Source organism: Corvus hawaiiensis, chromosome 6, assembly GCF_020740725.1.
Source record: "Corvus hawaiiensis isolate bCorHaw1 chromosome 6, bCorHaw1.pri.cur, whole genome shotgun sequence".
Classification (NCBI taxonomy): domain Eukaryota; kingdom Metazoa; phylum Chordata; class Aves; order Passeriformes; family Corvidae; genus Corvus; species Corvus hawaiiensis.
In genome coordinates, this window is record NC_063218.1 from 1,923,256 (window position 1) to 1,949,651 (window position 26,396).

At 53.6% G+C, this 26,396-nt stretch overlaps 1 protein-coding gene across 1 annotated transcript; it reads right to left on the reverse strand.

Annotated features, from left to right (window-relative positions):
• Positions 1 to 16,367: 16,367 nt before the first annotated feature.
• Positions 16,368 to 17,016, reverse strand: RPS29 (ribosomal protein S29). Its single transcript, XM_048307408.1, has 3 exons — positions 16,817 to 17,016; positions 16,573 to 16,672; positions 16,368 to 16,492 (listed from the first exon to the last, which is right to left on the reverse strand). Exons 1-3 carry the CDS (start codon positions 16,876 to 16,878, stop codon positions 16,484 to 16,486), a joined length of 171 nt encoding a protein of 56 aa, XP_048163365.1. The 5' UTR covers positions 16,879 to 17,016; the 3' UTR covers positions 16,368 to 16,483.
• Positions 17,017 to 26,396: the final 9,380 nt, after the last annotated feature.

The window sequence follows — 26,396 nt, forward strand, 5'->3', positions numbered from 1 at the left end:
TTTGGGGCGGTTCTCAGGGCCCTTTTAGCAGCTCGTTATCAGCAAACACTCAGGGAAGGCTGCTCAATTAGGAGAAATTGGGAATGCTGCTCAATTAGCAGAAATTGGGAAAACTGGGAGATTTCCCAGCGGCAGCCGCGAGGTTTAGGAGCAGAGATCAGAAACTCCCCCACTCCGACACTCTTTACCCATTGATAAGGGGTGATAAAGCTGCGAGAGCTTCACGGGATTTTTCTGGCAAATGAGCCATAAAATAGGATAGGTTTAGGATTATCCCGAAATGGGAGAAACCTTCCAATTAGGCTCGAAGAAAAATTAGGATATCCTGCTAATTATAGCATCCGTGGCTTGGGTTTGTTTGATGAGGAGCTCGCTTCGGGTGAAATAAATACCGGCTTTGAAGGCAAGATGGGAGGCGGGGGAAAAAAGAAGGGAAATGAGAAATGAAAAACCCTGGAGTGAGAGAAAATCCAGGTGTGAGCACACAACTGCATCCACCCATCCCACAATTCCAGCCGGGATCTGCCTGGTCCAGGATCAGCGGCAAGTCCCACCTACCTCCCAAATTCCCTCCATCACATCCCAGCTCCATCTGCATCCCAAAAGAGGAGCCGGCTCCATGGGGGGAGGTCCTGCACGTGCCAGGATTTGTCCCAGTTCGGGTGATTCTCCTGCCTTGTGGTGCCATGGAAAAGATGGGAAACAGGGTGGGAAGCAGGAGGAGGAGCTGGGAATTTAGAGAGGGTGAAAGGCTCTTGGTGGCCCTGCGGCCCTGGATTAGGGTTCCCAGAACTCAGAAGTGAGGGAATAAAGGCATCAGGATTTAATATCAGCTTTCATTCTCATTAAAAGAAGGGAAAATTTAATAATTAAGCTGTTTTTAATAAAATGCCCAATTCTGGTTTTGGTAACTGCTCAGTTACCGCAGCACATCCCAGACCCAGAGCAGAGCCAGCCTTGGAATACCTGCAGGAACGGAGTCATTAATTCATCCCAGAATGTGTTCCTATTTCCTCCCAGAAAAACCAGGGAAAGCTTTGGGAGCCACTTCGTGCCATGTTTCCAGCCAGCCGGAATTAACCTCAGGCGCTGAAGGGATCTCTGTGTCCAGCAATGGAGCAGAATAAGTCCCACACCAATGGTTTGGGTTGGAAGGGACCCTAAAACCCATCCCATTCCACCCCCTGCCATGGGCAGGGACACCTTCCACTATCCCAGGTGCCCAGGCACTAGGCAATTATCCCAAAACCACATTTGGGATACGGGAACAACCTTCAGGCAGCAGCTGGATTAAGAGAGCCAAAGGCTCAGCCCCGGAGCCGCAGTAAAAACCCTTTTATTCCTCCAGGGACATTTCCATCCGTGCACATTTCCAGGAGCGCATCCCATCCCCACTCACCCGTCCCATCCCCATCTCCACAGCAAATTCCATGAATTCTTTTTTCTCTTGGCTTTGAGAACAACCCAAAAAAAAAAAAAAAAAAAAAAACCCCGTTGTGCCAAAGGTTCTGTTTTGCCTCACAGCCCTGCCCACAAGTGGAGCCATCCAAACCCCAAAGTGCAAACAGAACCACCAAGGAACGGTTCCAAACTGGGAAAGGATGGATATTCATGGAATATTTTGGCTGCATCCTATCTGTGTTTGTAACAGACACTCTGGAGAGTGACAGCAAGGTGCAGCCTAATTAGCATTAAGGGTAATAATTAAGGATGCAAATGGTGTAGGTGTCACTCGGTAATTTAACCAGGAATGGGCAAAGCACCACCAGATCCCTGGAAAACAACCCCAGAAAAGGGATTACAGCAGGAAAAAAACAGGGAATGAACAGAGCTTTTTAAACAAGAGGAAAAAAAAAAACAATCCTAAAATTCCGGGATGTTCAGGACATTGTAAAACGTGGGAATGGGTTGGGGTTATGGGATCTTGCAAAAAAAGAGGGGAAAGAGGGAAAACAGGAGGAAATAATCTCTTGGGAAGGTGTTTTGGGCAGTGCAGAACGGGGGGTATCCAAAGGCGTATCCAAAGGGATATCCACAGTATATCCATAGATAAATCCACAGGGATATCCAAAGGCATATTCACAGAGATATCCACAGTATATCCACAGGGATATTCACAAGGATATTCACAGTATATCCATGGATATATCCACAATATATCCATAGGTATATCCATGGATAAATCCACAGAGATATCCACAGTATATCCATGGATAAATCCACAGGAATATCCACAGTATCTCCATGGATAAATCCACAGGGATATCCATAGTATATCCATAATATATCCATAGATATATCCAAATATTCACAGGGATATCCACAGTATATCCATAGGTATATCCATAGGTATATTCACAGGGATATTCACGGTATCTCCATGGATAAATCCACAGGGATATCCACAGTATATCCATAATATATCCATGGATATAGCCATATATTCACAGGGATATCCACAGTATATCCATGGATAAATCCACAGGGATATCCACAGTATATCCATAGGTATATCCATAGATATATTTAAAGGGATATCCACAGAATATCCACAGGGATAAATCCACAGGGATATCCACAGTATATCCATAGGTATATCCATAGGTATATTCACAGGGATATCCACAGTATATCCATGGATATATCCACAGGGATATCCACAGTATATCCATAATATATCCATAGATATATCCATATATCCACAGAGATATCCACAGTATATCCATAGGTATATCCATGGATATATCCACAATATATCCATAGGTATATCCATGGATATATCCGCAGGGATATCCACAGTATACCCATGGATAAATCCACAGGGATATCCACAGTATATCCATAGGGATATCCATGGATATATCCACAGTATATCCACAGGGATATCCACAGGGATATCCGCAAACAGCCAGAAATCCCACACGCCCCCAGCCTCAAGCGCTGCCAGCATCCCTAAACTCACTGGGATCTTCCCTCTGGGCAAATCCTTGGCTGAGCAGAGCAGGGAGCTCAGTTCTGCTGAAAAGGCCTCCAAGATTTTCAGGATGTCGGGATGGAAAAATCATTTGGGCTGGAAGGGATTTTAAAGGGGTTTATTCTGACCCTACTGCCCGGGATAGGGACAATTCCCACTGGGATGAGGGAAGGGACTTTAAAGGGGTTTATTCCGACCCTACTGCCTAGGATAGGGACAATTCCCACTGGGATGAGGGAAGGGACTTTAAAGGGGTTTATTCTGACCCTACTGCCCGGGATAGGGACAATTCCCACTGGGATGAGGGAAGGGACTTTAAAGGGGTTTATTCTGACCCTACTGCCCGGGATAGGGACAATTCCCACTGGGATGAGGGTTTTTCCCATCTCTCCTGCTCATCATTAATGTGGGGACAAGCCCCAATGTCCAGCCTGGCCTTGGGCACTGCCAGGGATCCAAGGGCAGCCCCAGCTGCTCTGGGAATTCCATTCCGGCCCCTCCCCACCCTCCCAGCCAGCAATTCCTTCCCAATATCCCATCTAAACCTGTTCTCTGGCAGTTTGAATCCATTCCTCCTTGTCCTGTCCCTCCATCCCTTGGAAATCCTCTCTCTCCATCTTTCCCATAGTTCCTTCAGGCCATCCCAAAGCTTCTCTTCTCCAGGTGAACATCCCCAACTTTCCCAGCCTTTCCCACGGCAGAAAAGCTGCTCCATCCCTCTGGACTCACTCCAGCAGCTCCACATCCTCCCTGTGCTGGGATCGCTGAGCTGGAGGCAGGAAAAGCCAAGAAAAAACCTTGAATCTCCAAAGAGAACCTTTCCATGGGAAGCTCCAGCCCCTCTCCCGTCGACACCGAACCCATCCCTGGAAAATCCGGCTGCAGCTCCAAACCACAGGGATCCAGCAACGGGGAGGGCTCAGCACCTCCCTAAAAAAGTTTGTTCAACTCAGAAAAATCCTCTGCAGCCGTTCTTGGGATCACACCCATTATGGAACATTATCCAGCTGGGAGCAAAACGCCCTCCAGTCTGCATCATTCCAAGAGGGAAGCGTTCAGGAGGAATTCGGGAATAAAAGCCGATAAATGAGCAGGGAATTTAGACCTGGGCTATTCCTGGGACTGGAAAGGGAAGATCCCCCCACAGCCTTCCTGAGGAAAGCTGCCTCTCCAGCTCCAAGTGACAGCAATTCCCAGCTCCAGAAAAAGGGATTTCCTGGGAGGTTTGGGGGATGTGGGAAAAACCGATGGAAGATGTGTGGATGTGGCGCTTGGGGTCACGGGGCAGCGGTGGCCTTGGCAGTGCTGGATGCTCTGAGAGGGCTTTCCCAACCTCAGCGATGGATCCTGGGATTCCAGGAGGATCCTGAGCATCTCCAAGCTCTTCCTTTCCCGGGGTTTCTCCCTGAGGCTGCTGAATTCCCTAAATCAGCCCCAGGTGCTGAACTGAGGAGGGAATTCCCCTCCAGCTCTGCCATAAATCAGCAGCACACAGCTCAAATCCCTGCTTCTGCTTCCCAGCTCCCCAGAAATGGATGGAAAAGCCATTTTCTTGGATGCACGATGGGATCAGGGAGCTCAGGCACAGTTTTTCCAAACCCTATCCTGCACCACTCCCAGGCAATTCCCTGCCACCCCCATGCTGAGCCCCCCGAGCCATCCTGGATTCCCAGACAACTCTTCCCTCCCAAAAACTTCCTCAGCACTTTGGGATTTTTTTGGGGAAGGATCCCATTAGAAATAATTCCCTGCTTTCCAGAAATCCTAATACTTGATCCATGACCTGCTGGAGGCAGTAGGACACTTTGGTTTATGACAGGCTGGATCTTCCGGCGTCTCCCAACACTTCATCCTCAGCATTCCTGCACATCTGCCACGTATTTCCTGGAAATCAGGGATGGTTTGGGTTGAAGGAAGCTTAAATCCCATGGAATTCCATCCCATTCCATGGCAGAGACACCTTCCACTATCCCAGGCTGCTCCAAGCCCCAATGTCCAACCTGGCCTTGGACACTTCCAGGGGCAGCCACAGCTTCTCTGGGAAGCCTTTCCCTGTATTTAGAGCAATTCCTTTGGGATCAGTCCATCCACAGAGCCATTGGAATTACACAGCTGGAATGGCACAGGGAAAAAGGGCAAAAGCAGCCTTTTCCAAGGAAATCATTTGCTCATTCCATGTGTATTTTGCAGCACCCAAAATCTTTCCGCTGCTCCACAGTCCCAGCAGCTCCAAAGGATTCTCCAATGCTTTGGCTGGAAAAGACAATCCCAAAATCCCACAAATAAATGCCTAAACTGGGAAAACTCCTTTTCCTTAAGGAGCTGTTTCCGGCAGCAAAGGGAATCCCACCGGCAGCAGCACATTGAACCCTCTGCCTGGACCCACCCCAGACGCACAGGACCGAGCATGAAGTAATTATTTCATAGAAAATTCATAAATTCTCTCATGAATTAATTAAAAACGGATAATTTTGATTGGAAAAGCCCTCCAAGATCATCAAGCCCAACCTTGGACCGAATCCCAGGTTTTCTTTGCATATTCCCAGGGATGGTGGCTCCACACTTCCCTGAGCAGCCTCTTCCAGTGTCGAACCACTCTTTGCATGAAGGAATTTTTCCGGATATCCAACCTGAACATTCCCAAATATCCAAGGGAAGCTCCTGCTCTCGTCCCCCCACCCAGCCTTCACTACAGAGGTTTTCTAGAAATACTTCAAATATTTATTCCAAGAATATTCTGCTTTCCTGGGAAATCGGGCAGGGAAGTTCAGCCTTCACGCCGCACTCCCAACAGCTGGAATGAGACACTCCAGGATGGACACGGGATCTTTCCAAAGGCCGGGAATGCCGGCGGCTCCGCATCCCGCTGCGCTGGAAATCACCGGGAAACGTGAACAAACAGCTCCATCTACTGATGCCTGCCCTCCCAAATCCCAGCCCGCGGCATCCAGGGGATTCAGCATCCAGCAGGGTTTTTATCCCAGGCACAGCCCCTCACAATCCCATGGGATGTGGGAGAAAATCGGGAGGGGGGAAAAGTGGGAGAACGGGGGGGTTGAGGAAAGGACACTTTAATAGGGAAAGGAAAAGCCAAAGAAGGATTCCATTCCCCCTTTCCCACACATCTAAATCCCCACACCAGCTTTGGGAAGAGAATTGGTTTTACCCCATCCCAAGCCACACTTTCTCCACCCTTTTTTCCACATTCCTGATGCCAGGCTCAGGTCCCACCCTATCCAAGGCATCCCGATTTATTCCCGCCACCCTTCCCATCCTTGGATGTAGCACACCCATCATCCCCTCACCCTAGGGATCATCCCTATAAAATGTTTTTTAAATGTCCACAAAATTCCCCAAAAGTCCTTTTCCTGGCCCAGCTCTATTGGAATTCCCTTGGAATTTCAAGGAATTGACATTCATTGTATCTGTTTCCATCTCATTGGGAATATTCCATGCCAGCCAAGGAGCTGGATATAAATGGGATTTCAAAAGCTCACAAGCAAAGGAATCATGGAATTATGGAATGCTTTGGGTTGGAACAGACCTTAAATCCCAACTCATCCCACCCCCTGCCCTGGGACACCTCCCACTATCCCAGGCTGCTCCAAGCCCTGGCCAACCTGGCCTGGGACACTTCCAGGGATGGAGCAGCCACAGCTTCTCTGGGAATTCTATTCCTCCCTTCCCTCCCAGCCAGGAATTCCTTCCCAATATCCCATCTATCTCTGCCCTCTGGTGGTTTAAACATCTGGAGGTGACTCTGCATTGCTGGAAATCGCTAGAAATATTAATTAAAATGAACTGAAATTGAACGTTAAGGAACCCCCGAGGGATCTGCTCCCCTTGGAACACCCAAACTTCAGCTCAGGCTACAAAAATCCATGGAAACTCCCGGCTCCCAGGGCGGCCACGGAGGATCCAGGCTCTACCAGCAGAGCCAGCGTGGAATAAATGCAGGAAAACTGGGAGAAGATTTCTGTGTTGAGGAGCTGTTGGTTGGAATGTTCAAACAGTCCCGGCCTCTTTCCGGGCTCCCAGGACGGCTGATTTTCCTGATTTTCCCTGGAATTCACCCCTTCCCATCCTCCTCTCCCTTCTCCTGGAGTTTTGCTGGGAAAAAAATCTACTTGACCGGTAGCTTTATCAGGAGTTGTTGGGTTTTGGATCCAAAGGAGTTTTTTGGGCATTCCTGGTGGAGCGATGGATGAGAGAGCCTCGGGGAATGGGATTGGGAATTTGGGATTGGGAATTTGGGATTGGGAAAAGCAGGAAGGATTTGGGAAGCAATAAACATCCCTCTAAAGGGCATTTCCTTTTCCCTGGAGCTGATCCTTTAGGATGAGCCCCTCCCCGCCCTTAATGACCGGAGGCAGCAGTAATTAATTACCCTAATTAGCACCTGCCTGCTTAGCACCATCCTTATCTGTTATCCCATTGGGATGCGGGGTGCTTAACCCCCATCAGCAATTCCAGCTCCAAGAAATTCCCTTTCTTTAGAGCAGATTTGGTGCCTTTCTGCACTCCCAATTCCTGATGGAGCTGTGGGAATCCAGCTGGGTTTTCTCCCAAAAAATCAGGCTGGATCGGGGCATTTTCCGTCAGTCTCTGGGAAGACGGAATGGATGGAGCAGCATTTTTCAGCCTCCCTCGCCGAGCAGCTCCTGGGAAGGGAGGAAACAGGATCACTGCTCCTTCCACAGCTGCGATCCCGGTGTTTTTTGGATCTGGCAGCTTTGATATTCCCTTCAAAACCGGCTGTGCACGTGAGAGGCGGGTTTGTCACTCGCTGCCGAGGCCGTTGTGCTTTGCAGGGAAAGGATTGGCTTTTCCAAGAGCAGAAAATATCCCACATCAGCACGAGGCTGCAGCTGAAGCTCTTCCCGATCCCGGCACGCTGCCCTTTCCCTGGAATGGGACGAGAGGGTGACAAAATCAAGCATTAACATCCTGAAATATCCTCGTTTTCCTTGTTTCTTCTGGAGCTTGGCATTGCCCCACCAAGGGTGTCCCTAAAATAATCAGATGTGCCCAAATCCATCCGGCCGAAATCCAGCATGGAGTCATCAGAGAATTCCAAAATGCTTTGGGATGGAAGGGACCTTAAATCCCATCCCATCCCACCCCTGCCATGGCAGGGACACCTCCCACTGTCCCAGGCTGCTCCCAGCCCCAATGTCCAGCCTGGCCTTGGGCACTGCCAGGGATCCAGGGGCAGCCACAGCTGCTCTGGCAATTCTATTCCATGGCTTCCCCACCCTCCCAGCCAGCAATTCCTTCCCAATATCCCATCTAAACATATTCTCTGTCAGTTTGAATCCATTGCCCCTTTTCCTGCCACTCCAGGCCTTGTAAAAAGTCTCTCCCCGTCTTTCTCGTTGGATCCTTCAGGTACTGGAAGGCCAAAATTAGGTCACCCTTGTTCCCGTGCCTGACATGCCTTTCCATGGAGGAATTTTCCCAACATCCAACCTGAGCCCAGCCTGAGGCCGTTCCCTCTCCTCCTGTCCCTGTTCCCTGCCAGCAGAGCCCGACCCCCCCGGCTGCCCCCTCCTGTCAGGGACTTGTGCAGAGCCACAAGGTCCCCCCTGAGCCTCCTTTGCTCCAGACTGAGCCCCTTCCCAGCTCCCTCAGGTACTTTCCAGCCCTTTCCCAGCTCCCTCAGGAATTCTCCAGCCCCTTCCCAGCTCCCTCAGGAACTCTCCAGACCTTTCCCAGCTCCCTCAGGAACTCTCCAGCCCCTTCCCCAGCTCCCTCAGGAACTCTCCAGCCCCTTCCCCAGCTCCCTCAGCCGCTCCTCCTCTTTTCCATATGTAAAACATGGATTCCGTATGAAAAGATGTGGAGATTTGCATTAAAGCCTCCCGGAATTTTCACACCATCCCAAGAGCCCAGGCCATGGAAGGAGGGACTGCCCCTCCCTGACTTCGGGGAACATCCAGAGATTCCTCATGTCGGGAAAACCAAGGTGGGGATGGGTCACAGCTTGGACTCGACGATCTTGGAGGCCTTTTCCAGCCAAAACTGCTCTGTAACCTCACCCAGGTGGGGGGAAGCTCCATCCACACCCCGCTGCACAGCATTTTTGAGGAGTTTTCCCTCAGAATGCAGGAATGAGGTGAGGCAGCAGCTCAGTGGGGCTTTTCCAGCTCAACCCAGGCCAGCCCTGAGGGCTCAAAGCCACACTTGTGCCCCAAATATCATTTTCCAGCGCTGGAGTTCCCTATCCGAGCGCTCCTGACCTTTGGCAGGCTGGGATTTCAGCTGCAGCTCCACAAATGTCCCCTCCGCTCCTCATTCCGTGTTCCCATTAATCATTCCCACACGGCCTAATCCAAGGGGACAGGAGCACGGCGCCTCCGAGTGATCCCAGTTATTCCTCATTACTCCCCTTGTTCCAGCCCTCTGCTTCCCCAGCTGGCACCAAGCCCGAGCCCCTCATTCCAGGCTGGCTCTGCAGGGCCAGGCCTGCTTTAGGCCTGGAATCAATTAGGCAGGACCCGGCCCAGCGGCTCAGAGAGCGGCTTAGAGCAGCTTTAATTTTGATTAATATCTCCTCCTGCTTTTAAACCCATCCAGGCACGACTCCCGACCCAGCCAGGCTTGTTAAAATCATAAATCAATCCATTCCCTTCCCTCCCGACGCTCCGAGACCTTTCCAGTCGCAGCCATCCAGACTTTTATTTACTGGCTTTGCCTCAGCCCTCTGCAGAGAGGAAAATCCACTCATCAAAGCCCCCCCAAAAAAGCCTGGAATGTGGATTTGTTTTAAAGTAATTAAAGTTACCTTGTGAGGGCAGGACACTGAACAGTTCTCTCCAGGCTGGGAGCAAACAGGTCACCCCAGGACTCATATCCCGAGGTTTTGCTCATCCTGGGAGGAGAAACACACACCTGGACACGTGCTCATCTATTTATCTGGAAAAAAATTCCCTCATGTTCAGTCACCAGCCAGTTCACGCCCTCGAAATCCCATTTCAGAGCCCCAAGCCAGCCCCCTTCATCCCACTGGGATGCTCAGAGCCCTTCCCATCCCAATCCCTGCCCACCCGCTCAGCCCTGGGGGAGGAAAGCACCAAGGAAATTATGGTTCTTTTAAACTTTTTGGTCTTTTATTCCGTTTTCTGGCACTCAAGACACAGGTTTGGGGTCTGGAACTCACAGTGCAACCCAGGCTGAGGAAAGGGAGAATCCCAGTTTGGCCACACTGCAGGTGCTCTGTGGGGTTTTGGGACATAGAGTCGCCCCAAAAGGAGAGGGGGACACCCTTTTAGGGCACAAAACTCCAAGTGGGAGAGTCCCATCATCTCCCTGATGTGTATTTTGAAAGCGGGCACTGGCAGGGATGAGATAAAACTGCTGCTCTGTGATAAAACATCCAAAGGTTGGTTGTCAGGTCTTCATCCCTTACCTCAAAAACGGAGTTTTCAGCCAAACTTTGATCAGTTCTCAGCCCAAAAAGGGAAAATTTTTGTGTCTTTTTTGTGGACACCCTTTGGGAAGGGAGGCATCATTCTATCCTTTTCACCACCCCTTCCCAGTATTTTTGTCCCAGTGTTTTTGGGACAACCCCTCTGCAAACCAAACAGATCCCTTGACGTGATTTCCCCTCGATTGCAAAGAGATAAATCCAAAACCTATAAATGTGAAATCCCAAAGCGCATCAGGGCCGGTGTGGGGGCAGCAGGGAGTGTGGCCAGGCTCTGGGATAGAATGGAATCATGAAAATGTGGAATCCCAGACTGATTTGGGTTGGAAGGGATCTTAAATCCCATCCCATCCCACCCCTGCCATGGGCAGGGACACCTCCCACTGTCCCAGGCTGCTCCAAGCCCCGTCCAACCTGGCCTGAGACACTTCCAGGGATGGGGCAACCCCTCGCCATCCCAACCGCTCAAATCCAACCCAAACAACCCCAAAATTTTGGAAACATCCCACATCCACCCAAAATTCATCACGAGCTCTGTGAGTGATGCACACTCAGACCCAAAAATATTTCCCTGAGAACACCCGGAGTTGTGGGCCCCACTTTATCCCACAGAATCTTTCAGGGATGAGCCATGGGAGCCCAAATTCCACAAGCCCAGCAGAGCTGAGCCCTTGGCTGCAATTCCAGCAGGGAATAATGGAGGATATTGCAGGGGATAACAGAGCTGGGATCGATTTTGTGTCACCAGCTGCTGTGACAACTTCCATCAAACCCCGGGAAGCAGCAAGGGAATCACGACTCCTGTGAGCACTCCAGGGCTCCAGACACGGGGCCATAAACTCAGGACATCATTCCAGAGGGATTTCTACTCTCCCAAGCCACAGAACATTTCTTTTCCAGGGTTTGGGTGGTGTTTACCACCCTCAAAGTGTGAGGAATGATGCCTGCACACACACACAGAGAGAGAGAAAAATATTCTCTCTGGTCCCAGAGCTCCATGAAAATCATCTGAACAAAAAAAACCTCAGTCCTGAGCAGAGCCAAGCCCCAGGTAGGGCTGGATCCAGGGTTTTCCCTGCTTTTCCCATCTTTTCATGGGAGTTAATGGAGAAGCACAAAGTCGCTGAGGCACCAGAAGGCTCTGCAGGCGTGGGAGGATCCCAGGTGCTTGGTTAGGGGGGGTTTGTGCAGCACAGGTGAGATCCCAGCTCAAATCCTCCCATTTTCCACACAAAATCTCAGCTCTGCAGAGCCACCACAGGCATGGGGGGAGGGGAGGGGGATGGAGGAGGAGGATGGAGGGGAGCAAGGAGATAGGGCTGAATGATCAAAGCCCCTCTGCAAAGCAGGAATCTTTAACCAGTCAGGATTCCAGCTCTTTATGGGATCACATCCAAGAAATCCCAAGCTTTGGCATGGATTTCCGCTCTCAGAGCTCACCTACAAACTCTCCATGCTGAGGGCTGGGGGAGCATCCCACCGGCGGATCTGGAGCTGGATTTCTTCACCAGCACAAACAGGAGCTTTCAAGACACCAACAAGGGCCCCTCACTCCCAGAAATTTTAACCTTAAGCCTCCATCAGCACCTGAGAAGCCTCTTTCAACCTCATGCTGGAAGAAAATGACACAAATCCATAGGGAGCAGCTCAGCAGGGCTGTGGGATGAAGCTGGAGCTGCACAGAGGGAGAGGAGGGGCAGCTGCGGCCTCTCCAGGGATGCAGAATCACAAGTCCCTGACAGGAGGGGGTAGCTGGGGGGGTCGGGCTCTGCTCGCAGGGAACAGGGACAGGAGGAGAGGGAACGGCCTCAGGCTGGGCCAGGGGAGGCTCAGGGTGGATATTGGGGAAAATTCCTTCATGGAAAGCGCTGCCCAGGGTAGTACTGGATGGACCTCTAAGATCGAGTCCAACCATCCCCCAGCACTGCCAAGGCCACCACTGCCCCGTGTCCCCAAGTGCCACATCCACATGGATTTAAATCCCTCCAGGAATGGGAACTCCACACCTGCCCAGGGCAGCCTGTTCATCCCAGACTGGTTTGGGATGGAAGGGACCTTAAATCTCATCCCATTCTAGCCCTTTTCCATGGGCAGGGCCACCTCCCACTGTCCCAGGCTGCTCCCAGCCCCAATGTCCAGCCTGGCCTTGGACACTGCCAGGGATCCAGGGGCAGCCCCAGCTGCTCTGGCAATTCCAGCCCAGCCCCTCTCCACTCTCCCAGCCAGGAATTCCTTCCCCATATCCCATCTAAACCGACTCTCTCTGAGATTAAAGCCGGAATGATAATTCCAACATTATCCATCGCTCAGCAAGCCAACGCCGGGGGAACCACGGCAATCCCACTAATGGGCAAGGCACCGACTGGATTTTTAAGTTTGTTTAAGGCAGTTTTCCCACGAAACAAGTAAACGTTCCTAACTGAATAAATACTTCTCCGTCGAGTCGAGGAGCATTCTGTGGCTGTTGGCATAAATACTCAGTTATGGAAATGACTGGGATGGAAATAGATTTTTCCAGGCCATAAATAAACCTTGTCTGCAAGGAACACACTCCCAGCAAGAGGCGTGAATTCGAGCTGCTGGTGCCTCCTGCCAGCCTTTGGGAATGTTTTATTTAGAAGCACTTCAGCTCACCACACAGGCTGATCCCATCTGCCCAGCCTTTCCTGGATGCTGTTAAACACTCGGAGCAGAATCATGGAGTCACTGAGGTTGGAAAAGATCTTTGGGATCATCGAGTCCCAGCTGTGCCCGATGCCCACCTTGTCCCCAGCTCAGAGCACTGAGTGCCACCTCCAGGAATTCCTTGCACACCTCCAGGGATGGGCACTCCAAAGCTCCCTGGGCAGCCAATTCCAAGGCCTGAGCACCCTTTCCATGGGGAAATTCTTCCTGAAAAGTTTTCCTGCACAGCCCCCTGTGCCCAGGGGCTCATCCCAGCACTGGGATGGGGAAGGTTTGGCAAAGGACTGTGCTAAAGGAATAAATAAAATTATAAAGGAATTTGGGATTTGTGAGCATCACTGCAGTTCCAGCCTGGTGCTGCTCACCTGCGGGAATCAGCTGGGAGAAATCCATGGGATTTATCCAAATCCGCTGTGCTGGATGCAGGAGCGATGCTTCCCTCGAGCTCAATGCAGCTTTTGGCCCCATGAAGTGACACCCAAATGTCACTGACTGAGTTGGACTCCTCTAAAATGAATTTATGGATAAAAGCCCTGAGGTCAGGGATATTCGGGGTGCCAGTGAGGATGAGGAGAGCTCTGCCCGGGCTGGTGAAGAAGCAGGAGGAAATCAGGGATAACCTGGGCAGGGATAAACAGCTCCTGCCTGGTTTGGGTGGGATTTTAAAGTTTCACCCCAAAATGACACCAAGGGACCAAAACCAGAAGGAAAGGAAAGGCAGGAGCTGGAATTTTACTTCCAATGTCACCCAAGACTCAAATGGGAGCGGGGAGAGCTCGGCTCTGCCTCAATCCTGCTGTCCAGCATCAAGGATACAAAATATTGGGATTTTTCAAACGAAAGCAAGGACAGGGAATCCGCAGGACAAACCAGCATGCTCCAGCTCGCGGAGCAAAGCTGGGATTCACGGACACAGCAAGGAGCAGGAATTGCAGGCAGACGCTGCCATCTAGCAGCAGCTCCTGGAGCCGGAATGCTGCGCTGGCTTTGGGAATGCTGCACTCCCCTGGCAGTGGGAAGCCATTCCCTGGGTCCTGTCCCTCCATCCCTTGTCCCCAGTCCCTCTCCAGCTCTCCTGGAGCCCCTTTAGGCTCTGGAAGGGGCTCTGAGCTCTTCCTGGAGCCTCCTCCTCTCCAGGTGAACATTCCCAGCTCTCCCAGCCTGGCTCCAGCCCTCCGTCTCATTCCCTTCAGGAGAAGACCCCCATTTTCCCTGCTCTTTCTTTTATCACCAGGGCAACTTTAGAAGCCTTTTTTGTCACCCTTGATGGCCCTGGGCAGATTTAATTCCCTCAGGGTCCTTCCCGGTCCTGTGTGCTCGGATAAACACCCTGTATCCTCTCAGGCTGCCTATCCCTGCTCCCACCCTCTGCAGGTTTCCTTCCTTTCCATGTTTGGGTTTGTCTCTTTCCCTCAGCTTGGCTCTGGAACTCCGGACAGCCCTAAACTCGGTGTCACTCCAAGCATCACCTGCAGCCTCCAATCTTCCCCAGGCGGAGCTCGACCCCTGCAGGAATTCGGGAATGTCAAGCTAAAAGTGTTATCCCAGTCTCACAGCCGGGGAGGGGAACTCCTGATCCAAATGATTGGGATCCACCCGGAACTCACCTGGAGATGCTGGGAGAAGGGAAGGAGGCTGAAGATCACCCCCAGCCAGGTCCCATAAGCACAGGAGGGACAGCAGGAGGCACAGGTATTCCCAGCAGGAATGGCACTGCTTTCCTACCCGAGCACTGCCAGCTTCCTTTTCCAGCCTCGGGATGAGCTGAGAAGCCAAAGTTTTACCCAAAGCCTTTAAAATTCCTCCCGGGGCCTCTGACAGGTGTAGATTTTATCTGGTGCATAATCCACTGCAATTTGGTGGGGTTTCAGCAGTGCAAATCCCCTACAAACTCAATTCCAGCAGTTGGAAGCTCATCTCTCCCAAAGCCGAGGCATCACTGTCTTTTCCTTGGCTCCGAGCAGGACATTTTATTTCCCTGAAGAAAAACATTTATTAGCTGTTCACTATTAATGCAAAGCCCTCGAAGTGGATTTGGATTTCACCTGTTCTTCAGGGGAATCAGCAGCTCTTTATAAATCATTTTGCATCCAAATAAGTTCGAGCTTCGCATCCACGAACCTCCAGAGACTCCGGAGCCACCGGCTTTGGGGAGAAACGAAGCGCTGAGCTCAGGAAATTCAAGGTTTTGTCACCTCATCTTCATTGTATATTGGGCAATAAATACCTGGTTAAGGCAGCAATGAGGTAAAAAGGAATTACAGCTTGTCCTAAAGGATGCCAAATCCACATCCCTGTGCCACACGTGGATGGATTTAGTAGGAGCAGGTGCAAGGAGCTGCTTCCTCACCATCATCCTCCTCCCAGCTGGGCAGGGAACTGGGACATTGATAAAGTGAGAAACCCTCCCAGGAACCTGCCCAGTCCAATGGCAGCAGCTCAAGGCAGAGAAGAGACAGAAATCTGAGAAAGTGGGATTTAAACATTTATCCCTTTTTGATTGTGATTAGGCTTTAACCATGAATTGATCCTATTTAGTGTCCCGGGAGTCGCTGTTCCTCTCCTGCACCTCACTGTGGGTTTAATCCCCTCTCAGTGAGCTCATGGTGACAGTAACATTTTCTCCCAAATCGTGGAATGGTTTGGGTTGGAAGGGACCTTAAACCCATCCCGTTCCATGGGCAGGGACTCTTTCCACTGGACAGGCCTCGGGACAACCTGATTTGGTGGAAAGTGTCCCTGCCCATGGAACGGGATGGACTCCAAGGTCCCTTCCAACCCAAACCATCCTGGAATTCCATGATAATCCCACAGCCCTCCAGCTTTGCTATGGGCACACCTGGGTTTGCTCCCATTCCCTGCTCATTGATTTAATAACCATGGGGGCAAAACAAAGGCTCCTGGAGATTCCCACAGGATCTGCAGAGCACTCAGCCAGGAGGGATCAGCATCTGGCAATCCACGTGTGAGCAGAGCAATGGCACTGAATAGCAGAAGAACACCCAGACAACTATAATCCCCTTTAAAGGACTTGCGAACCTTAATTCCAGACCTCTGGCACACTCAAGTGTGTCTTTAACTCGCTCCCTTCAGAGAAACTGTGGCTGCCCCATCCCTGGAAGTGTTCCAGGCCAGGCTGGACAGGGCTTGGAGCAGCCCGGGACAGTGGGAGGTTGGAAAGCCGAGCACAGCAGGGCAGCCCCCCACACTCCTGGGCAGCACTGTAGCGAGAAGAACCCCCACAAGCCGCTACAACCTCTACAGAAGGAAAACACGCTCGGATCAGCTGGGTTAGGAGACCATTTATTAAATAAGACTAAGCCAAGACGCTGCAGATGTATCAGGAAAGCCCTGGGACGCCTCGGGAGCTCCTGGCTGTCGCCTCATCCTCCCGGCGCTCAGTCCAGCTGCAAGAAGAGCGAGAGAGACGAGAGGAGTCAGCGGGAACCGGCACCGCCGAGCCCCTTCCCGCTGCCGCGGGGCTCACCTTGATGAACCCGATGTCCTTCGCGTACTGGCGGAAGCACTGCCGGCACATGTTGAGCCCGTACTTGCGGATGAGGCCGTGGCGGTTGGAGCACACGCGGCTGTGAGGGGAACAGAGAGAGAGGCGGGTGAGGGAGGGCGGGGAATGGCGCCGGGGAAGGGGTTGGGAATGTGAGGGGAAAGGGAGCGAGGCATGGGGGTGAGGCGGCACCCACAACCCGGGGAGCGCAGGGAGCAGCACTGACCAAGAGCGGGAGCCCTGCCCGAACTTCCTGGGGTGGCTCCAGTAGAGCTGCTGGTGGCCCATGGCTGCGCGGTGCCGAGAGAAAGATGGCGGCGGCCGCCTCCCCTTATACCGCTCACGGCGCCTCCCGGCGTGCACCGCGCGGCGCGCGCGCTCTGACCGCGGCGTCACCGCCGATCCCGCTCCCCGCCCCGTGACGTCACCGCCGCGAGCGCCGTGGGCGAGCCCGCTCTCCTCCCCCCTCCGTGACGTCACGGCCGTGGGCGGGCCCTCCGTGACGTCACCGCTGCACAAGCTCTTGTCGGCGGCGGAGCGGGCTGGCAGCGCCGGGCGCGGTGGCGCGCGCCTGTAGTCCCAGCTGCCGGGGAGGCTGAGCCCGACGGATCGCTTGAGCCCAGGAGTTCTGGGCTGCCGTGCGCTGTGCCGAGCGGGCGTCCAAGCTAAGGCCGCCATCAATATGGTGACCCGCGGGGAGCTGCGGGACACCAGGTTGACTAAGGAGGGGTGAACCGGCCCAGGTCGGAGACGGAGCAGGTCAAAGCTCCCGTGGCGGTCAGTAGCGGGATCGCGCCTGTGAATAGCCACTGCAGCGTAGCCTGGGCAACACAGAGACACGCGGGCTCCCCTTTTGCCGCCGCACGCCACAAAAAACACCCAACACCCAACGCTCGCCCCCTTTTTGCCCTCACCCGCCCGCACGCAAACACCGCCTCCTGCTGACACCGAACACGCACCGCACCCCGACCCGCTCCCTCAAAACACACAGCGCCGCGCAAATCTCCACCACACATCCCACCCTCCAACAATACATGCAAACAAACGCTGCCCCAAGGGGTCTCTGTTATAAACATATATTGTAATATTGGCTTCTCGCAAGTATTAAAGTAGGTATTTTATAATGTTAGAAATGCTTTTTGCTGTGTGGATGTGGTTTTCTCTCTTTTTAGCAAGAATGTTAGCAAGTGTGAGCAGGTAAGAGAACCTCCCAGCGAGCAGAGGATGAGCCCCGAGGAGCTGCTGACCAACGCTTTGTCCAAGGAACAAAAGGGCCCAAAGGCTGCTCTGCCCGGAGAACGGGCGGCCAGGAGAGTCCGGAGCCGCTATCACCGCTCTGCCCGGGGGGCAAAGAGGCCCAAAGCTGCAATCAGCCCTGACTGTCTGAGGAATTAAGAGATCCACCCCACCATCGACTCTTACCTAGCGGGCCCAACCCCAAGAATCAAAATAAATAAAACCGCGAGGCAGAAGACCACGCATGCTCTATAAAGGCGGACCCAAGGAGTGGCCATGCAGATCAATTCCTGGAAAAGTTTGAATATGAATAGAGAACAGACAGTAAAAATGGTATAAAAAGGACTCACCTCGGGCATCAGGTGTGCTCTTGGCGGAGCGCCAAGGCACTCGGCCGTTATCCCTTTGCTTTATTTTATGTGTCTCTTGTTGTCTTTCCATTAAACCCTTTAAATTCTCACAGGAGAGTGAACCTCGTTTTTCACAAGGGGTTTTGAATTCCACCTCCCCTCTGCAGCAGCGATCCCGTGATTCCAACACGGATCTCCAGTCCCCTTTGGCATTTTCTGATTTCCAGGCAACATCTCATGGCCTCAAAAGCCTTGGTAGACTTAATCAAAGCTGGGCTGAGTCTAAAGTGGACTCGAGCACAACGTTCAGGTGCAATGGATGCTGCTGGAATGGGGGCTCTAATCCCAGGTGTCACATCCTCCCCAACTTCCAGCTTCCTGAACTAGAAAGGAGCTTTAACGGATGGAAAAGAAATCCCCAAACCATGACCTGAGAATGAGTTAATGACTTGGAAATCACCGGAAAGGGAAAAGCGTGGGGGCTGGAAGTCAAAAGGGGTTCGGAGTTGGCCTCAGGTGCTGGCGCAAGGGTGACATGAGGAGGGGAGGTGGAGCTTGCACTGGTTCCTCTCCCGAGGCAGCCGATGGCATTCCCCAGTGGGAAATGCAGGGAAAAGAAATCCAAAATTCAGAACTGGCTCAGGAGAGCCAGCAGCTGCCTGGGAACACCAGAGGGAGCAGAGACAATGAGCAGGACAAGGAGAAGGCAGGAAAGGAGAAGCCACTCGGGCTTCTGAGATGGCTTCCAGGGGAGGGGGAAGGGAGCCCTTCCCGTGCCTCAAATTCCGGGAGCACAGCAGCAAAGGGATGTGTGTGACAGGGATGTGCAGGACAGGAGGGCACCGGCTGGAATCTCCCTGGACACAGGTGATGCAGCTCCCTCAGGGCACACCTCACCCCAGCCAGGGTGCAGGGACGGCTCTGCCCAGGCTCAGCTGCGCCTCTGGAAACACCAAATCCCAGCTCCCTGCCCTGGAACTGCCCCTTTCCTGCCGGGAAAGGAAAAGCAGGACTGAATTTTCCAGGTCCACCCCACCTGGTTCTGTCTCAGCTTTGAGCTGGAACTTCCTCAAACCTCCCAAGCCAGTCCCAGCCTTTCCCACCAATTTCCTCTGTGGAACCCAAGCAGCCGCACCTCCCTCTCTCTAAATAATCAGAATATTGGCAGGGCTGCTCTCTCCACAGTTCAATTCTCTCCTTTCAGAGGTATTAGGGGCTGTTTGCACTTCAGTTTTTTCCAGCTCTGTCCTTTGCTCCTCTGTTCCCAGGCACCAGCTCTCCCTGAGCTGCTCCCTACCTTGTTTAAGAGTTCATTTGTTTGGAGCTCCTTGGAAGCAGCTGCAGGCACTGAGGAGATGCCAATTAGTGTCAGGGCAGTTAATTTGGAGAGGGGCAGGAGGAAGCAGGACTTTAAACTGCTCCAAGGCCTGTTCCTCCTGCACTGGGAAATACAGGGAGCACCTGAGCTGCTCAGCTGGGCTGCTTTAGGGTGCAGAGGTGAATTTGGAGCTGATTTCTTTGGGGTGCTCAGCAGACGCTGGCCATGATCTCTGCACGTGCAATCCCAGCTGCTCAGCCAGGATGGAGCCTTCCTTAGCTCCCAATAAATCTCAAACCACTCCTTAGCTCCTCATAAACCTGAAACCAGAAGGTTGGCACAGCAGCCTCCTGAGAAGTGGCATTTTGACAGGGATTTTTTCTGAACCATTAACTTTTGTTTGCTGGAGCTTTCCCTGCAAAGCGCTGGATCCGCATCCCGACACGTTCGCGTGGGATTCCTCAGCGCCGCTTCTCGCCCCAAAAATACTCTGAAAAAGGAGATTTGGCCTCTCTAGGTACACTCTGGCCTGGAACAGAGAAAGCCTTTGGAAAGGATTGATGCCAGTCTTATCACATTCATGTATATTTTAATTATGATTATCAGCAGAAGTCATAATTAATGGCAGTGGAATATCTCCATATTAACAGCTATCAGGAGCAGCCCACACAATTTCATGGGGGTGACCTCAGTGCTTTTGTGGGAATCTCAGCCCAATTGCCAGCTGTCCAAAGGCTCCTTTTGCCGGCACTGATCCAACTTTCAGCAGAACTGTGCAGCTCAGTGATATTAAAGTCAGCAAAACTCTCAAGTATAAACCCATTTCCCAGGTTTTTTCACGAGGGAGTGTTCCTGAGGTCAGCCCTGCACCGTTTGCTGAGGCAGGACTTCAGCCTCCCGTGCTGGCACAGAGCTCCAAGGGAAGGAAAGTGTCCCAGGAAAGCTGTTTTCGACAAATCTCATCAAACTGTGCTGGGGGAGAGCAAACACCACAAAAACTGGGATTTGCTGGCACAGGGGCTTGGACATCACACATCCTTCCCTGTTCTTGGGTAACAGAGTTATCAGAGATCTCCTGAGTAGCTACACCAGTAAAAAAGTGACTTTTCCAGCCCAGATGCAGCTGCATAAGCATTCGGAGTGGCAGAATGAAAAGAATTTTAAAAGCCCACCATGGAGTGAGATGGTGCCGCCTCCTGCACCTGGGTCACCGTGGAACACTCCAGGCTGGGGGAAGAGGGGCTGGAAAACTGGGAAAGGCCCTGGGGGTGCTGGGGACAGCAGCTGGACACGAGCTGGGTGTGCCCAGGTGGGCAAAGCCAAGGGCACCTGGGCTGTGCCACCTTGGGGTGACAGCAGGGCCGGGGCAGTGCCCGTCCCTGTGCTGGCACTGCTGGGGCACCTGCAGTGCTGGGGGCAGCTCTGGGACAAGAGAGACACGGAGGGGCTGGAGCGAGTCCAGGGAAGGGAACGGAGCTGGGAAGGGGCTGGAGAGTTCCTGAGGGAGCTGGGAAAGGGGCTCAGGCTGGAGCAAGGGAGGCTCAGGGGGGACCTTGTGGCTCTGCACAAGTCCCTGACAGGAGGGGGCAGCCGGGGGGGTCGGGCTCTGCTGCCAGGGAACAGGGACAGGAGGAGAGGGAACGGCCTCAGGCTGGGCCAGGGGAGGCTCAGGTTGGATGTTGGGAAAATTCCTCCATGGAAAGGGCGCTCCGGCCTTGGCACAGCTGCGCAGGGAGGTTTGGAGTGCCCAGCCCTGGGAGTGCTCCAACACCTGTGGCTGTGGCATGGGCGGACGTGGTCAGCGGTGGCCGTGGTGGTGCTGGTTGCACTCAGGGATCTCCGAGGTCTTTTCCAACCTTGATTCCGCTCTCAAGGCAGCCCCACGGAGGAGCAGCACAAAAGGCACCCCCAGGCTGCGAGCGGAGGGTTCAGAACACGCTGCGGCAGCAGGAACGAAGCTCTGCAGGATGAAACTGAAAAGGGGAGAAATGCCGGGCTCTGTGAAAGGGAACAACTGAGAGAGCCACAAACGAGCCACCAAACGTCTCACAGGGGACACCACCAGCAGCACAGGTGTGAAGGGACTTCTTTGTGCCCCAGAACTGTGAATCCACAGCCCAAGCCACGTGCACACACTGCAGATGTGAAGTGTATTTTTACTCCCAGCAAGCACCTGGGAATGAAAAAACCTCAGCCCCAAAGCTTGATGTCTAAACAGCAACACAGAAGTTCTAAAGCAGCTGTCGAGAGAAACAAAACACAGCAAAAACAAAGCAGAAAGGGAGCAAAAACTTGTCACGCTGGCCGTGTTTCCGAGGGTGACAGGTTCTGCCGTGCTGGGAATGCAGCACCAAACACAAAAATCCTACTGCAACTCCTGGATCCCACAGCAGGAAGGACATGGAGATTCCCAGTGGGAATCAGGGATGCAGCACTCGGCTGTGTTCCCATCACTCCCTCAGGAATAGCCAGGTTTAGCTCATTCTGTCTGCCCAGAGAGGGGGGATTTGCCCCTGGATCCCCTGGAATGTTCCAGGCCAGGCTGGACACTGGGGCTGGGAGCAGCCCGGGACAGTGGGAGGTGTCCCTGCCCGTGGCAGCGCTGGCACTGGATGAGCTTTAAGGTCCTTCCAAGCCCAAATCGTTCTGTGAGTCTTAGAGCCCTGAAATTCTCGTGACAAGAGCTTAAGGTCCCTTCCCAAAAAAACCCCATTGCACGACTCTGCAGCTTCTGGAGCCCTGGGTCCATGGAAATGCAGTTTCAGAGGGGCTCCGAGGAAATGGTGTTTTGGGGAGAGCAGAGTGGCTGGAACAGAGGAACAGGATCGGTCTCCTCGAGCGAGCCCTTGTGTCTCAGGGAGCGGGATCGGCTCGCTCCTAACGCACCTGGTGACTCCCAGAGCGGGGGATGGAAACGCAGCCCTGGTCCGAAAGAAACCCTGCCCGGGAAGGCGGGCTGGGATTGGGAGCTGGCTGCGGGAGCTCGCTGTTAAAGGCGATCTTTTGGCTGTAAAGGTGCGCCTTTGTCTCTGTGCGAAGCACCCGGCCGTAGCGCCCTTTGCGCTGCTGTCTCCTGATTTCCTTAAGCTTTTATTAAACGGTCCCTTTTCTTCAACTTTCCTTCAAATTCTAGAGTGAGGCTCATTTTGGCAGCTGCGCGTGCGCGGATCCTTGCGCGTGCGCAGATGGCAGGGGTGCGCGGATGAGTGCGCATGCGCGGGCGGGGACGCATCACCGCCGATCCCTCCGCGGGCAGGACCGCATCACAAATAGTCCCTCCTGGCGGATCACTCCGCGGGTCCTCGGATCAGTGCGCATGCGCGAGCGGGGACGCATCACCGCTGATTCCTCCGCGGGCAGGACCGCATCACAAATAGTCCCTCCCGGCGGATCACTCCGCTTGCGCATGCGCACAGCCGCTGATCCCTCCGCGGGCGGGCCGCATCACCGCTGATCCCTCTGTTCTGAACGGGATTGTGGTGTTGGCTTTTTGCACGTTCCATCATTGTTAGGAATGGATTGTGATGTTGGTTTTTTCATGGTCCTTAATGTGAGAAAAGCTTTGCCTGGGTTCTGTAATGTAACGCTGTAGAATGTCTGCAGTTTGGGTGCTCAGTTTGGGAAGGATGGGGGGGGGGGGTCTTCACAGTCCTGGAAAATTTTATCAGAAGAAAAGAACCCGGAACCAGACGGAATGGAGCCAAGGAAAAAGATAAGACTGATAAGATGATACTCAGCAACTCCAAAGAATTAATGAATGATGCATGATGGTGATGAATAAAAATAAGCGATGTACTTTTAAAGCCGATCTTTTGGCTGTACAGGTGCGCCTTTGGCTCTCTGCCGAAGCACCCGGCCGTACCGCCCCTTTTGCTGCTGTCTCCTAATTGTCCCTTTTCTTCAACTTTCCTTCAAATTTTACAAATAGCGAACCTCGTGTTTCACAATTTGGTGGCCCGTACGGGGATAAGGGCTCAGCTCTGGGATCTCCCGGGGAACCCAGAGCAGGGGGGGGCCCCCGCCCGCTTTTGGCGGCCTCGCTTTGTGCTTCCCGGCGGGGTCAGGGGGCTTCGCAGTCAAACACCCGGAGCGCAAGAGAGGAGACAAAGCAACAAGAAAGGAAAGAAAAGGCTCCCTGAGGAACCGCGGTAATTAAACACGTAAAATCTTGGGCACCAAGGCTCCGAGAAAGGTGAGTATTTTTTCTTTCCTCTTTTTGGGGGGATAAGGGCGATGAAAGTGTGTGCATGAGACGCGGGCTGGTTACCCCAGAGCTGCGAAGCGAGTGTGGAGCCTCTGAGGCTGCGGCTCTGCGCTGCCGCGAGGGAAGCAGTCAGTAAAGAGGCGAAGCCAAAGATAAAAGGAGTGAGAGAAGCCCCGGGTTAACTGGGACGGGCTTTCAGGGAAGGGATTGGAGTCCTTGAAGGAGGGGAGTCAAGAATTTCCTAGTATGGGATCCGAGAAATTTAGGGTTTAAGACTGCCGGATTGAGGGTTCAAGAATTCGAGACATCCGGGTTTAATTCTGCTAACTGGAGGGTTAGTTCCGAGACATTTGGGTTTTGAGGCTGCTGGATTGAGAGTTGAAAAAAAAAAAAATTCAAGAAACCCAGGCTTAATTGTGCCAAATTGAAGATTACTTCAAGAAAGCTGGAATTTTGGGCCCAGGGGTGAGCATTGGCCAACAATTTGAAATTAAAAGGTACCTAAGTCTTGTGTGGTTGTGACTGATAGCGCTTGAGAAAGAGAAGTTGGAACAATAAAAAGGAGTGAGTGAGAATGAATGAGGATGTATGTGATAGAAATGCTAAACCTTGAAACAGAACTTTATTTTCTGGAAGGAGGCACATTTTATTAAGGGGCCGAAGCCGGGTTCAATGGAGCCGCGGCAGAGAGCGCAGCGGGGGCAGGGGCTGCTGGAACGGCCGCGGACATCGGGAGCGGGGCAGGGGCGGGGCCGGGGCGGGCCCCAAAAGCGGCGGGCTGGGAGCTGTGGGGCGGAGAGCCGGGCTGGGGCCGGGCACAGGGACACCGAAAGCGGTGGGCTGGGAGCTGTGGGGCGGAGAGCCGGGCTGGGGCCGGGCACAGGGACACCGAAAGCGGCGGGCTGGGCTGGTGTGGAGCGGAGAGCCGGGCTGGGGCCGGGCACACGGACACCGAAAGCGGCGGGCTGGGAGCTGTGGAGCGGAGAGCCGGGCTGGGGCCGGGCACAGGGACACCGAAAGCGGCGGGCTGGGAGCTGTGGAGCGGAGAGCCGGGCTGGGGCCGGGCACAGGGACACCGAAAGCGGCGGGCTGGGCTGGTGTGGAGCGGAGAGCCGGGCTGGGGCCGGGCACAGGGACACCGAAAGCGGCGGGCTGGGCTGCTGTGGAGCGGAGAGCCGGGCTGGGGCCGGGCACACGGACACCGAAAGCGGCGGGCTGGGAGCTGTGGAGCGGAGAGCCGGGCTGGGGCCGGGCACACGGACACCGAAAGCGGCGGGCTGGGAGCTGTGGAGCGGAGAGCCGGGCTGGGGCCGGGCACAGGGACACCGAAAGCGGCGGGCTGGGAGCTGTGGAGCGGAGAGCCGGGCTGGGGCCGGGCACAGGGACACCGAAAGCGGCGGGCTGGGCTGGTGTGGAGCGGAGAGCCGGGCTGGGGCCGGGCACAGGAACACCGAAAGCGGCGGGCTGGGAGCTGTGGAGCGGAGAGCCGGGCTGGGGCCGGGCACAGGAACACCGAAAGCGGCGGGCTGGGCTGGTGTGGAGCGGAGAGCCGGGCTGGGGCCGGGCACAGGGACACCGAAAGCGGCGGGCTGGGCTGGTGTGGAGCGGAGAGCCGGGCTGGGGACGGGCACAGGGACACCGAAAGCGGCGGGCTGGGAGCTGTGGAGCGGAGAGCCGGGCTGGGGACGGGCACAGGGACACCGAAAGCGGCGGGCTGGGCTGGTGTGGAGCGGAGAGCCGGGCTGGGGCCGGGCACACGGACACCGAAAGCGGCGGGCTGCGCTACCTCTGGAGCCGCAGGGGCTGGAGGGGGCGGCGGGAACAGCGGGGCTACCGGCGGAGCCGCCGCCGCCGGGACAAGCGGTGGAGCCACGGGCGGTGCCTGAGAGCCGGCACAGGCGGGACCTCGGGCTCCGGGAGCGGCGCTGCAGCTGCGAGCGGCGCCGCAGGAGCCTGGGCTTGGGGTGAGGTAGGCGGGAATGGAGGGGGCGATGCTTCCAGGGGCTCCCAGCCCTTCTCTTTCTTGCTTTCCCTTTGCTTCTTTCCTTGGGTCTCGGACAACTTTAAAATTCTTATTCCCTTAGACTCTGTTTCCCACCCAGCATGAAGCGTACTTGCTTTCTTCTATGTTAACGAGTTCTTTTGAATTTACAAATCCTTGTAAAGCCTGACGGATCCAGACTTCAAGAGCCATGTCTGGGCCAGAAGACACGGTCGGATCTTATTTCCTTCTCGGCCCAACCAAACATACAAAGCTGGATCATTTTGACTTTGCTCGTTTCCTTTGTCCTTGGGTTTGTATTCCAGTTAGCCAGCATCACTCCCCAAGGGCTTTCCTGGGCTATTTCTGCTGGCACGCCTCTATTCCCTTTTTTATTCCCTGACTCTTGCTTACTAGTTTTATGTCCCATTTTCTCAGAATCTTATCTATCTTTCCCAGGCCTTTGTTTCCCACCTTTTTAATAAAAACCAACAAAACAACTATTCAAACCTCACCACCTCTTTCCCCTTTCTTCTCCTAGAATACAACAGTTCCCTCCTCTTAATAAAATGTGCCTCCTTCCAGAAAATAAAGTTCTATTTCAAGGTTTAGCATTTTTATCACATACATTCTCATTCATTCTCACTCACTCCTTTTTATTGTTCCAACTTCTCTTTCTCAAGCGCTATCAGTCACAACCACACAAGACTTAGGTAC

Bases quoted from the DNA above. Each gene is read 5' to 3' on its own strand.
- RPS29 (XM_048307408.1), bottom strand. From the start codon at position 16,878: ATGGGCCACCAGCAGCTCTACTGGAGCCACCCCAGGAAGTTCGGGCAG. The intron at 16,673-16,816 runs GTCAGTGCTGCT...TTCCCCTCACAG, and splicing joins GGGCAGGGCTCCCGCTCTTG to CCGCGTGTGCTCCAACCGCC.